The following is a 12,871-nucleotide window of genomic DNA, read 5'->3' as shown; positions in this document are numbered from 1 at the left end:
GGCATGTGCTCTACCAACAGTTTTGATGTATTGTCTTATGTTGGACCATGTTTATTCTGCACACACACTGAACCTTTCTCCACTTGTCTGTCTTCCTCTGGAAATGTGAATTGCTTCCATTTCTCCTGATTGGGGACAGTAATGTCTGAATTATTTAAATTGTGTTTGATACTTGTCCTTTACCTCTGTCTTTATTGTCAGAATGTTCCAAATGCAATAGATTCAAATATGCCCTTTCTGTTAATTTCTACCATAAAGATCCTAAAGAAAGGCATTATTGTGACGTGTAAATATTATCAATCAACATAGCAGGCAGCTACAGCATAACTATTTAAATTTCCCGGTTTTGGTGAGGGATGATGGGAACATTATTCTCGAAACAACTAGTTACATCACCGGCTCTTGATCCTATCCAGCTCAGGTCACATGCTCCAATGTTTGCTACTTGCCTGAGTTGATCGCTAGAGCCGGCGTGAGAGTGTTATCGCTAATTGCAGACGACACCGCGCTTGCCGGAGAAGAAATTCACTTCGATCTATTTGGATTGTTTATCATTAACAGTTAGATATAGATATCTGTGAAGTGCCTCATCCTTGGATTGTAAAATATGATTTCCCCGTGGGACCGATGGCATTCCACCAGATGCTGCCTGTGCTGTCATGTCCGCACGGGCACTGTTATCCTGGGGGTTTGGTATATGGTGAGCATTCACAGTCGCTATTATTCACAACACTATTTAGATTGGCTCAACAACCAACAAAAACAGTTATTATTTGTAGGACATTTTTCCATGTTCAATGTTCATTTTTATCCAGCAGAAAGTGGTCTCATTGTGCTTGGCTGCAAGTGATAACATTTATTTAATGGATTGTTTTAATTATGGACGAATAAGTTATTCCGCTAAGGATTCCAAGAAGGGGTTAACGTAACCAAACACCAGTGGGGGAAAAACGTTAATGAATTGTTCAGTACACTCAGCCCTTCAGGACAGGTTACAGGTCTTGTGTCAGGTCTTGTCAGGACGCCTTTAGGCTATGGCAATAATGAATTTTCCATTGTGCACTTATATAGAGTTAATTCAAAAGTTAATGCACCATTGCTATCCTTGTGGACTCGTTCCATCATGTTGACATTAAATTGAATGTCAGCCTACACTGCTGAGTTAGAGGTGGTTCACTCAAATTATAGAATGACTGTTTCCTTACCTGGAACACAGCCAAATAGTTCCTAAGTAATGAATCCTATGATGAAGTAATTTGGGTGAGCAAGTTATCCCTTTATAATAAAGGCTGAGCTATTATGTATCTGTATCCTCCTGTCAGTCAGACTGGTCCTGATGTCTTTGTGTTTAGCTGATCAATGCCATCAAATGCTTGTGGAGCCTTTCCTTCATGTTGAAGTTGAAATGTCTAAATGTATCCTATTCCTATCGTGTTTGTCAGTCTAAATGTCCTTATGTCTTAATGTCCTTTAGCTGATCAATGCGGTGGTGTTACTCATCCTCGTCACGGCCCTGGGTGATCCTGACCAGTACCATCTGACCAGCGCTGAGCTGGCTAACGACTTAGATGACATGGATGACGCCAGTAAGTAGCCTATGGCTTTATGCTGGGATAGATGTGTGTGACGTTGCATAGGCCTGCCCACGCCTCCTTAGTAGCCTGACGGGCCAGTGTGTTTGTGCTCTAGCCAACTCCTCTATCTGTTGTGTATGTGATGACAACGATGGAAACTACTATGGCGTTACGCATCATTGCCAAAACTACTGGCTTTATAAATCACTTGATATCATTGAAAGCAGTCAATAGTCAGTATTTCTCTCACTTCACAATAAAGCCGATCAAATCTCTCAGTCCGTGGGCACGCATGTCTAATGTTCAGTTGTGTTGGGTATTTTCACAAACTTGCTAAATCAGCTAGGTCTTGCCCAGGTTGGAAGTGAACTGTAGCAGCATATGCTGGCCAAATTGACATGTCTGCCTTTGGTTGTCTGTACAGTAGTGTCTGATTGAAACTGACTGAGTTGACCCAGTTCCGGTCAGATTAAGCGGTCCTGTGATCTCTTTTGCCATTGGTCCAACTGGCCCTGCATTAGGCAGGCCATAGAAATATAATTACTAGAACGGCCATCCCTGTTCAAATCAATGTGCCATGATAGGTGGAACTGCAAATTTCTATGAGGTAGGCAGTGATTCAGTTCAGGCTAGTTACAGAACTAAAGCAGACTGGCTTTTGTTCTGTTCTGTTGGAGCAGACTACTGTGTTCTCTGGGCTGTGCACAGATGGACAGGATTACTGTGACGCTGACAGTCAGTGACATAGTATTTTTGTTTTCTGTGAAATCCACTCAATGTCATGGTATCAAGATCAGGTTACATCTACTCAGAGCAAGTTGGGTCATTTTCACATAATCAGTGTCAAACTAGGAATGAGCTGAGTTTATTATAAGCTTATAAATTACTGTGAGATTAATTCAATCACCACCCAAGGGTAAACACAAAGTGATTTTCCCATCATTTGCTACAGTTGTTAATTTATTTGAATGCAGACCTTGTATACAGTATGATTCCCTTCTATTCCAGACATGTGTATTGCTTCAGCGATCTCGTTGCTGATGATACTAATTTCTGGGATGGCGACCTACGGTGCGTATAAGGTAAGCAAATGTCACATCAATAGCGTTCTGCTGTTGCTCGTACTGGTATACTACGTCTGCTCTCGTAAGAATGAATAGAGATGAAGACACTAGGAGAATCGTCCAAATATAGTTTAAACGTTATTGTCCAAATGTAGTTTAAAACCAAACTTTCAAATCAAGATTTACAGACATGGTCTTGAATGGCTGGGTCCCACTGGAGTAAGTTTACCAAACCTCCCACCAGAAACACATTGATTTACGTTTAATGCATCGTTCAGAAGGTTTTGTTTGAATCATATTTTTTTCAGATAGATATAGTAGTCTTTCCTGCCGCTGCAGCTCTTCAGATGCTATTCCCTCGTGGCTAACATAAAACTGTTTTTCCTGTTTCAGCAACATGCTGCTTGGATCATCCCATTCTTCTGCTACCAAGTCTTTGACTGTGCACTGAACACCCTGGTGGCTGTTAGTATTGTGGTCTACCCCAACACCATACAAGATTACCTCCAACAGCTGGTAAGAAGGACTCCAAAGTCAAACTCTTATTCTAATAAAGTCCCTGAAATGACACTCTATTGCCTGTATAATGCACTAGATAGTGCACCATATAAGGAATTGGGTGCCATTTTGGATGTAGCCACCACACTCTTTACCCCCAATCTCACTGCAGCTGATTTTGTCTATCTATCTGGTGTCACCCTCACAGCCTGAGAACTTCCCCTACAAAGAGGACATCATGGCCATGAGCAATGTGTGCTTGGTCTTCATCGTGCTCCTCTTCATCGGATGCATTCTCACCTTCAAGGTAACTGCTACTGAACTGACACACGCACATTTCCCTACCACAGATTCCTAACACATTGTATAAGTTTTGTTACTTACTGTATCAGTGACAAAACAGTGCTTATGCTGTGTGAGAGGAAAATGGTGTTCATCTGGGGAAGTTGTTCAGGTTATTTTTATGGCAGAAACCTTTGCCGGATGGACAGAGGATTCTGCAGAGGTTCAAACGTCTGGCAGGAGCCGTTTCACAAGGCTGTTTTCATAACACCATAATGGGAGCCATTGAGGTAGTGCCCTCGTCAGTGTTGCTCTTGGCCCATCCAAGTTAGAAAGCTTTCACATTAGCTCTGACAAACTGTCAGATGATGCCAATTGCCAACGTCCCACCACACTATACAACTCTGTTTTATGGCATTGCAAAAGCCCCTCTAAATGGCCTGCTAGCTCTATTAGGCTGCTGCTACAGAGCTCCTGTGTCGTACAAAGACCATCCAGATGGAGGGAAACAGATTGAGAGAAAGAGGATGTGTTTTATTTTTTATAGACTTCAGTAAGGCTCTGTGTCACCATGTAAAACTGTGGAGATACCTTACTGAGAGCATCTTAATGCAAACATGCTATAATAATGAGGATGACCACACGTTTCTATTACTTCTGGTCCAATCCAAAAGTAAGGGTCGATACGTAGCTCAGCTGTCAGTGAGTGATAATTGTTCTGTATAGATGTTGCTACCTCTACCAGCATATCATCCACAGAGGATTGACGATTGTATGTGAGTTTAGCATGTTGAGGAATGTCTTTTGGAATTTCTTACAGAATGTCTATAGACAGTATATACCATATGGAGGTCTACAGTTTTTACTGCACATTGTTGAAGAGACCGTAAAATTGACAATTCAGGTGTCAATTCATTTAAGTGGTGTGTGCAGTGGGATATATATATAGAGCATTCGGAAAGTATTCCGACCCCTTCACTATATCCACATTTTATTCTAAAATTGATTTAATAAAACAGTTTCTTAAGCAATCTACACACAATACCCCATAATTGCAAAGCGAAAACAGGTTTTTAGAAATGTTTGCACATTTTATTAAAAATAAAAAACAGATACCTTATTTACATAAGTATTCAGACCCTTTGCTATGAGACTCTAAATTGAGCTGAGGTGCATCCTGTTCCCATTGATCATCCTTGAGATGTTTATACTATTTGATTGGAGTCCACCTGTGGTCAATTCAATTGAATGGCCATGATTTGGAAAGGCACACCTGTCTATAAAAGGTCCCACAGTTGACAGTGCTTGTCAGAGCAAAAACCAAGCCATGAGGTTCAAGTAATTGTCCATAGAGCTCCGAGACAGGATTGTGTCGAGGCACAGGTCTGGGGAAGGGTTCCAAACATTTCTGTAGTATTGAAGGTTCCCAAGAACACAGTGGCCTCCACCATTCTCAATTGGAAGAAGTTTGGAACCACCAAGACTCTTCCTAGAGCTGGCCGCCCGGCCAAACTGAGCAATCGGGGGAGAAGGGCCTTGGTCAGGGAGGTGACCAAGAACCCAATGGTCACTTTGACAGCGCTCCAGAGTTTCTCTGTGGAGATGGGACAACCTTCCAGAAGGAGAACCATCTCTGCAGCACTCCACCAATTAGGCCTTTATGGTAGAGTGGCTAGACGGAAACCACTCCTCAGTAAAAGGCACATAACAGCCCACTTGGAGTTTGCCAAAAGGCACCTAATGAACTCTAACCATGAGAAACAAGATTCTCAGGTCTGATCAAACCAAGATTGAATTATATGGCCTGAATGCCAAGCGTCACGTCTGGAGGAAACCTGGCATGGTGGTGGCAGCATCATGCTGTGGGGATGTTTTTCAGTGGCGGGGACTGGGAGACTAGTCAGGATTGAGGAAAAGATGAATGGAGCCAAGTACAGAGATCCTTGATGAAAACCTGCTCCAGAGCGCTCAGGGGCGAAGGTTCACCTTCCAACAGGACAATGACCCTAAGCACACAGTCAAGACAATGCGGGAATGGCTTTGGGAAAGTCTCTGAATGTCATTGAGTGGCCCAGCCAGAACCCGGACTTGAACCCGACCTGAAAATAGCTAAGCAGCGACGCTGCCTATCCAACTTGAGAGAGCTTGAGAGAATCTGCAGAGAAGAATGGGAGAAACTCCCCAAATGTAGGTGTGCCAAGCTTGTAGCGCCATACCCAAGAAGACTCAAGGCTTTAATCGCTGCTAAAGGTGCTTCAACAAAGTACTCAGTAATGGGTCTGAAAACATTTGTAAATGTTATATATAGAAATGTGCAAATTCTAAAAACCTGTTTTGGCTCTGTCATTATGGGGTATTGTGTGTAGATTGATGGGGAGGGGGCAATTTAATCCATTTTGGAATAAGGCTGTAACGTAACAAAATGTGGAACAAGTCAAGGGGTTTGAATACTTTCCGAATGCACTCTGTATACATACAGCTGAGCTCAGTCCTAGACTGTTTTATAGTTGCCTACTGCTTTACCAGATGATGATGTTTGCCTGGACAGGACAGAACCACAGAAAGCTACCTGAGCTTGTTTTTGTGCCACCCTCCTGAATGAGCTGTACTATACTATACCTTTCTGCAATGGACTGGACATTGAGTCTTGTAATTTTGTGAATGAATGACACCCCTCTGCATTGGGCTGGAGATTGAATCTGAATGCTTTCTGAATGAATTATACAGTATCCCTTTGGATTAAGATGAATATTTAGCCTTTGACAGATACTGTACCTTATCTTTATCAGCAGCTGACATTTCTTTTATTTGATGTCTTTGATAATGGTTTTCCCTTTGCAGGCGTACCTGATAGCGTGTGTGTGGAACTGCTACCGGTATGTGCGTGCAAGAAGCACCACAGAAGTCCTGATATACGTCACTACTAATGACACCACGGTAAGTCACAGGACACAAGCATCTATTTCAATTGCTGTGCAGTACATAAATTACAATTCCTACATTATGACATGGTGGGTTTGTTTTTTTTATTTTCTACCAGTCTGCTGTAGTTACTACAGGGTAATACAATGTAGTATATTTCCTCTGTTCAGTTAGTTGGGTTTGAAAGAAACTGATATATACTCAAGACAAACCACCTCTGTGAATGCTAACCACCTTTTTGACAGTTATATTTTTCCGCAAATATCGACATTGCATTTACTCCTACAATAATATGTTGTAATTTCCAACTCAAACAGCAGCTGAAAAAATATACTGTTTCTGTTATTCACTCTAACCCTTTGCTTGCAGAGTTGAAAACAATCTAGATGTTTACCAGTGCTGTATTATCATATATCTCATCTACTCTATAATTACCCTCCCTTCCTCATAAACTCCCTCTGCTTTGTGCTTTTCATTCTGGAGAAATCTTTAGATAAATGTTTTTTTATGATAGATTTCTCGGTGTGATGCTATTGTGTGTTTACAAAGAAAACATAGAAACCTCACATCCAATGGAAAAAAGATGAACTTATTCCAGGTCACGGATCAGGTTCCTATTATGCGTAGGTTAGGTTCCCTTCAAGACGGTGAGGGAGAGCGCATTTCAACAGTTAAGCCATCATGTCAGTATAGGAAGGAAGTATAAAGTTGTAGTAAGTTGGGCTGTAGTAAGGGGCTTTGCGTGGATGAGGCTCCAGTCCACACTGGAAAACTCATTAATATGGCTACAGTACATTGGCCACCTACTCATTGAAAAGATCTCGGTCTGTCTCTCTCTTTCTCCTACTGGTATCATGTAGCCCAAGCTTGGCCACCTGGCTGCTTATCCTCTGCTTCCGCTGCAGATATTACAACACGTTATCCACTGTTGAACCAGGGGAGGGGAGAAATACAGCCTGAAAACATGGCAAGGATCTAGTTTAGTGATCAGACCGTTGCAGCACTGCTCATCCAGCTAGCCTGGGGGAAGAGGATTACTGTGTGATGTCACAATGCAGGTGTAGGAGAGGAGAGGGAGGAGTTGTCAGAACAGTGTTTGTACCTCAACGATGAGAGTCAGAACAATACCATTATCAGGACTTTTTGTTCTACCAGTAGAATGTGTCACTATATAATGTTGTAATTGACAAGAGTTTGATATCTAAAAGGGATGGAGTAGGCTTATGTAAATTCGATTTTTATTTGTCCCCAGAATATAAACCTTAAATTCCAAGCCACTACGAATGGTTCATGATGCTCATGGTTTGTTTTGAACATGGAGAGCACGGGCCGGCTATAGATGGCCCGCAAGTTTTTAATGTTTCAGTTTAAAATGGACATGTGTAATACAATCTCTCTTTGGGCTTAGTTGTGGTCAATTTACAGCGTACAAACTATTTTTATGTACCGGCCCCCAGACCATCCCCTCCGACCAAAAATCAAAATCTAGTTTTTGTACCATGTTGTGTTGCTACTGTGTTGTTGTGTTGCTACCATGCTGTGTTGTCATGTTGCTGCCATGTTGTGTTGTTGTCTTAGGTATCTATTTATGTAGTAGTGTCTCTTGTCATGATGTGTGTTTTGTCCTACATTATTATTATTTTTATCCCAGCCCCCGTCCCCGCAGGAGGCCTTTTGCCTCTTGGTAGGCCGTCATTGTAAATAAGTATTTGTTCTTAATTGACTTGCCTATTTAAAGAAAAAATAATTGCCTACCCCTGATGTAGAGGAATGACGTGATGTTTTGGTGTAAAACACCTTAGCTATGAAGGGACTGGACGAGACTGCTCTTTTTAACCATTCAAATCATTAGTCAAATGTGCTAGAAAAACAACATACTGCCTGCCATGCTTTCCGTAGGTCTAGGCTTTTCAATTAAGGCTTCCAGTGGGCAAGTGGTCAGACAATATTCTGGTAGACCACCAGTCTATGGGAGTGTTCTGATTCCCTACTTCTCTCCTGAAGTGTGCACTCCCTTACTCCCCTCCTGAACTTAAATGCTGTTGATTGAGGGATTTAGAGGAAGTTTCCTACACCAGTCCATTCCTTTTAAATCTATCGTGGGGATTGACCGACTGCACACTTCATGTGTAAAGGTAGACTGCAGCCATCTGTGTATTATTGACAGGTTATTATAATCAGGGATACTGCATTGCCTTCCGACAGGTGGCGTCACTCCTACACGACGCTAAGCCCTCGAACAGAGCAGATGGAGTCGCGCTATCTGACGTAAGACAATATTGGGGATAGCCTACTGTAGATGTGATGTCTTCCACATTTCTGAAAGTCGGTATGTCTGGACTGAGCGGAGCCACCGAGGGGGCGGTTTTCCAGACACACGTTGCTTTTTAGTCCAGGACTCGACCTAATCTGTGTCCGGGAAACCACCCCGTGAATGAAGTATAGCTTCAGGACATCAAGCACAATGTGTAGTGTTAAATCACTGGTCTGAGATCAGAAAGGTCCACCATGACATGGACTCCAGTCTGGACTGTAATGCCATTATGCCCCTAACCAGTGCCTTACTGTTGTGTGTGAGGATGACAATGGCATTCTCTAACCATATTTTACAGTATCCTCTGACGGTGTTGTCCATCGAAAATGCATTGAATCATAGATGTTGCTTACAGTATGTCTCTGTGTCAGTAGGGAAACCAGGATGGGTTACATACATCTGAGACACACACACACGGCCAGCCATTTCCCATGATAGTATTTGGTTGGTTCCCCAGAGAGAGAGTGTAGTAGTCTGAAGAGAGGACATCTGAGACGGAGTTCTACTTTACCTCGTCAAAGACATAGAGGAACTGGCTGACTGAACCTGACTCATGTCAGTCAAATAGGATGTGAATGTGGTCTACAGTGGACTTGACTTGCTGTCTGAGAACCACAGTCACAGCCTGGAATCCAAACTGAGTATCACTCTGTTTCACTTCACTGATTTCAGTCTGGACCCGCTCCAGTAGTTTTGGACCACATTCATTCATGACCCCCTCTATAGATTTGGACCACATTCATGACCCTCTCTATAGATTTGGACCACATTCATTCATGACCCTCTCTATAGATTTGGACCACATTCATTCATGACCCTCTCTATAGATTTGGACCACATTCATGACCCTCTCTATAGATTTGGACCACATTCATTCATGACCCTCTCTATAGATTTGGACCACATTCATGACCCTCTCTATAGATTTGGACCACATTCATTCATGACCCTCTCTATAGATTTGGACCACATTCATTCATGACCCTCTCTATAGATTTGGACCACATTCATTCATGACCCTCTCTATAGATTTGGACCACATTCATTCATGACCCTCTCTATAGATTTGGACCACATTCATGACCCTCTCTATAGATTTGGACCACATTCATTCATGACCCTCTCTATAGATTTGGACCACATTCATGACCCTCTCTATAGATTTGGACCACATTCATTCATGACCCTCTCTATAGATTTGGACCACATTCATTCATGACCCTCTCTATAGATTTGGACCACATTCATTCATGACCCTCTCTATAGATTTGAACCACATTCATTCATGACCCTCTCTATAGATTTGGACCACATTCATTCATGACCCTCTCTATAGATTTGGACCACATTCATTCATGACCCTCTCTATAGATTTGGACCACATTCATTCATGACCCTCTCTATAGATTTGGACCACATTCATTCATGACCCTCTCTATAGATTTGAACCACATTCATTCATGACCCTCTCTATAGATTTGGACCACATTCATGACCCTCTCTATAGATTTGGACCACATTCATTCATGACCCTCTCTATAGATTTGGACCACATTCATTCATGACCCTCTCTATAGATTTGGACCACATTCATTCATGACCCTCTCTATAGATTTGGACCACATTCATTCATGACCCTCTCTATAGATTTGGACCACATTCATTCATGACCCTCTCTATAGATTTGGACCACATTCATTCATGACCCTCTCTATAGATTTGGACCACATTCATGACCCTCTCTATAGATTTGGACCACATTCATTCATGACCCTCTCTATAGATTTGGACCACATTCATTCATGACCCTCTCTATAGATTTGGACCACATTCATTCATGACCCTCTCTATAGATTTGGACCACATTCATTCATGACCCTCTCTATAGATTTGGACCACATTCATTCATTACCCTCTCTATAGATTTGGACCACATTCATTCATGACCCTCTCTATAGATTTGGACCACATTCATTCATGACCCTCTCTATAGATTTGGACCACATTCATTCATGACCCTCTCTATAGATTTGGACCACATTCATTCATGACCCTCTCTATAGATTTGGACCACATTCATGACCCTCTCTATAGATTTGGACCACATTCATTCATGACCCTCTCTATAGATTTGGACCACATTCATGACCCTCTCTATAGATTTGGACCACATTCATTCATGACCCTCTCTATAGATTTGGACCACATTCATTCATGACCCCCTCTATAGATTTGGCCTCTCAATAAACTTGTACCATATTCATTCACGGTCTCCCTTTCTCTCTCTTCGTCTTCTCTCATTTCTCTCGGTTCTCCCATCCAGACTATTATATAATCATTACAGATCTGTTTTGAAATCCTCTGTCATCCTCTCTATATATGACCATCGTGTCACTTCTGGGAGCTCACACTATTTTCACTTTATCCTCAAGAGTATATTTGACCAATTGCTGTTTGACCCACTACCAATATTACTGCTTGTAGTCTTTGCCAGTGACTAAATATATTCTAACCATGTCAAACAGTTTTGAACACTTTGTGTTCTGTTGTCAGTCACACGTTAGAAGAGACTGATCTTGATCACCCTTTATTCTGTATTCCCAGGTACTGTTACCCCCATATGATGACACCATGTCTATTCCATCCAAGAACGCTCCTCCCCCCTATGGGGCACCCTACATAGCATGAAGAACCTGGGCCGCTGTTCTGCTGACCAACTGGACCCCTTGTTACTACAGCAACCTGACATTCCAACCAGACCTGGGTCAACAAATAATATTTGTTTTCTTTCCAATACACTATGCATTTTATAGTTGGCATTTGATAACTGTCACACTGGGTGTGTGGTGTTAGCAGTAGTTTAATAAAGTTTACAAATATATATACTTTGACCCAGGCCCCAATACCACTGATTATTTCCAAAACATTTAACCTGCACACATTGACTTACTTACCTGTTACTGTGATACTGTTTAACATTATACTGTTTATTTGGAGTTATTTATTTTCACTGATCTACAGTTGAAACATCGAGCAGGAAAGAGTTCAAATATGAGCGCGCTAGTAGTGTGTGTAATAGAAGATATATATTTTCTTGCTTGTACTAAACTGTACTTCTACTTGTTCTCTACTGTCAGTCCTAGTCCAAAGGCCACCCACCAGAAACGGGTTTCCATGGTCTATGAAGCGAGTACTTGTGAGAGACCTACACAAATCAAATCAGGCACTGATTATATATAAAAAATATATATATTGCCCATGATTTAGGCTGGTCCCAGATCTGTATGTGCATTGTCATGTATGGCATGACGATTACAGTCAGAGAAGTTGGCTAAAGCACACACAGATCTGGAAACAGGCAAGTGGGGATTGTATCCTCGACTCAAAATATTTATTTGTTCTGCCCATGATCACTGTTCGTTGTTGGATTTCCTTTACAAACAACTTCCTTTCTGATTAGGGTGCACTGAGAGATGTATGAAGTGTTGCTATGCGCGGAAGGATCCCAAAGATTTAAAGCACCTGCCTGTAATCTAACAGATGATCGAAGAGCAGAAGTCATATCACCAAGTTACTCGTACGTTATTGTTTAGTGTGTGTAGAAAACTGTCATTATCCTGAATTATTACAACAGGACAGTGTTGAGTTTACCTTTATTTTAAAGGTGGAGTTTTAGGACTTGTACATTTGATCTTATATCTGTGTTGATTCCAATAAAGTAAAAAGTGGTGGTCCTGTTTTTTGAATTAAGCCAATGTAAGCGGACTGGTCTGCTCTGCTGGATGCAGTTATTGGCAAGCTGTTCCCCAGACGGGGGATGTCCTCTGAGGACTCCGTCACATTTAACCGTCTGCTGCTGCAGCATAAAAATACAATATTTATTTGTCCATTAAAAACACATTTAATTGACGGACAGATCTTGTTTTTATTTTGGGTTCTTAAGTGTCGTGCTGTGTGTTGTATTTACTGTGCATTTCATTTTAATATGTTGTACACTTTATCAGTTCTAGGGCAGGGGCTACGGTTCTGTTTTTTAAAAGTGGTTTGAGACAAATCCACCATAGTATTATTGTGTTACATTACATCACTGCTTGTTAGGCCTATGAGATGACAACCACAGGGAAAAGTCTAGGAATAAAAGGCCTAGTTCTTTCTTCGATTGGCACTAATTCTGTGATCCTTTCCTCATAAACCTGAATAACGGAAATACTCTAGGA

At 41.7% G+C, this 12,871-nt stretch overlaps 1 protein-coding gene across 2 annotated transcripts; it reads left to right on the top strand.

Annotated features, from left to right (window-relative positions):
- The first annotated feature begins 356 nt into the window (after window positions 1-356).
- On the top strand, window positions 357-12,569 carry LOC110485460 (lysosomal-associated transmembrane protein 4B). 2 transcript variants are annotated; one of them, XM_021556532.2, is made up of 8 exons: window positions 357-700; window positions 1,475-1,586; window positions 2,583-2,656; window positions 3,032-3,154; window positions 3,345-3,443; window positions 6,260-6,355; window positions 8,546-8,608; window positions 11,259-12,569. In XM_021556532.2, exons 1-8 carry the CDS (start codon window positions 608-610, stop codon window positions 11,340-11,342), a joined length of 744 nt encoding a protein of 247 aa, XP_021412207.1. In that variant the 5' UTR covers window positions 357-607; the 3' UTR covers window positions 11,343-12,569. The 2 variants fall into 2 exon arrangements, with proteins under 2 accessions (XP_021412207.1, XP_021412211.1); XM_021556536.2 differs by lacking the exon at window positions 8,546-8,608.
- The last annotated feature ends 302 nt before the right edge of the window (window positions 12,570-12,871 follow it).

Source organism: Oncorhynchus mykiss, chromosome 2 (assembly GCF_013265735.2).
Source record: "Oncorhynchus mykiss isolate Arlee chromosome 2, USDA_OmykA_1.1, whole genome shotgun sequence".
Classification (NCBI taxonomy): domain Eukaryota; kingdom Metazoa; phylum Chordata; class Actinopteri; order Salmoniformes; family Salmonidae; genus Oncorhynchus; species Oncorhynchus mykiss.
The sequence above is the reverse complement of the archived record's forward strand: the minus strand, read 5'-3'. Positions and strand labels throughout refer to the sequence as shown.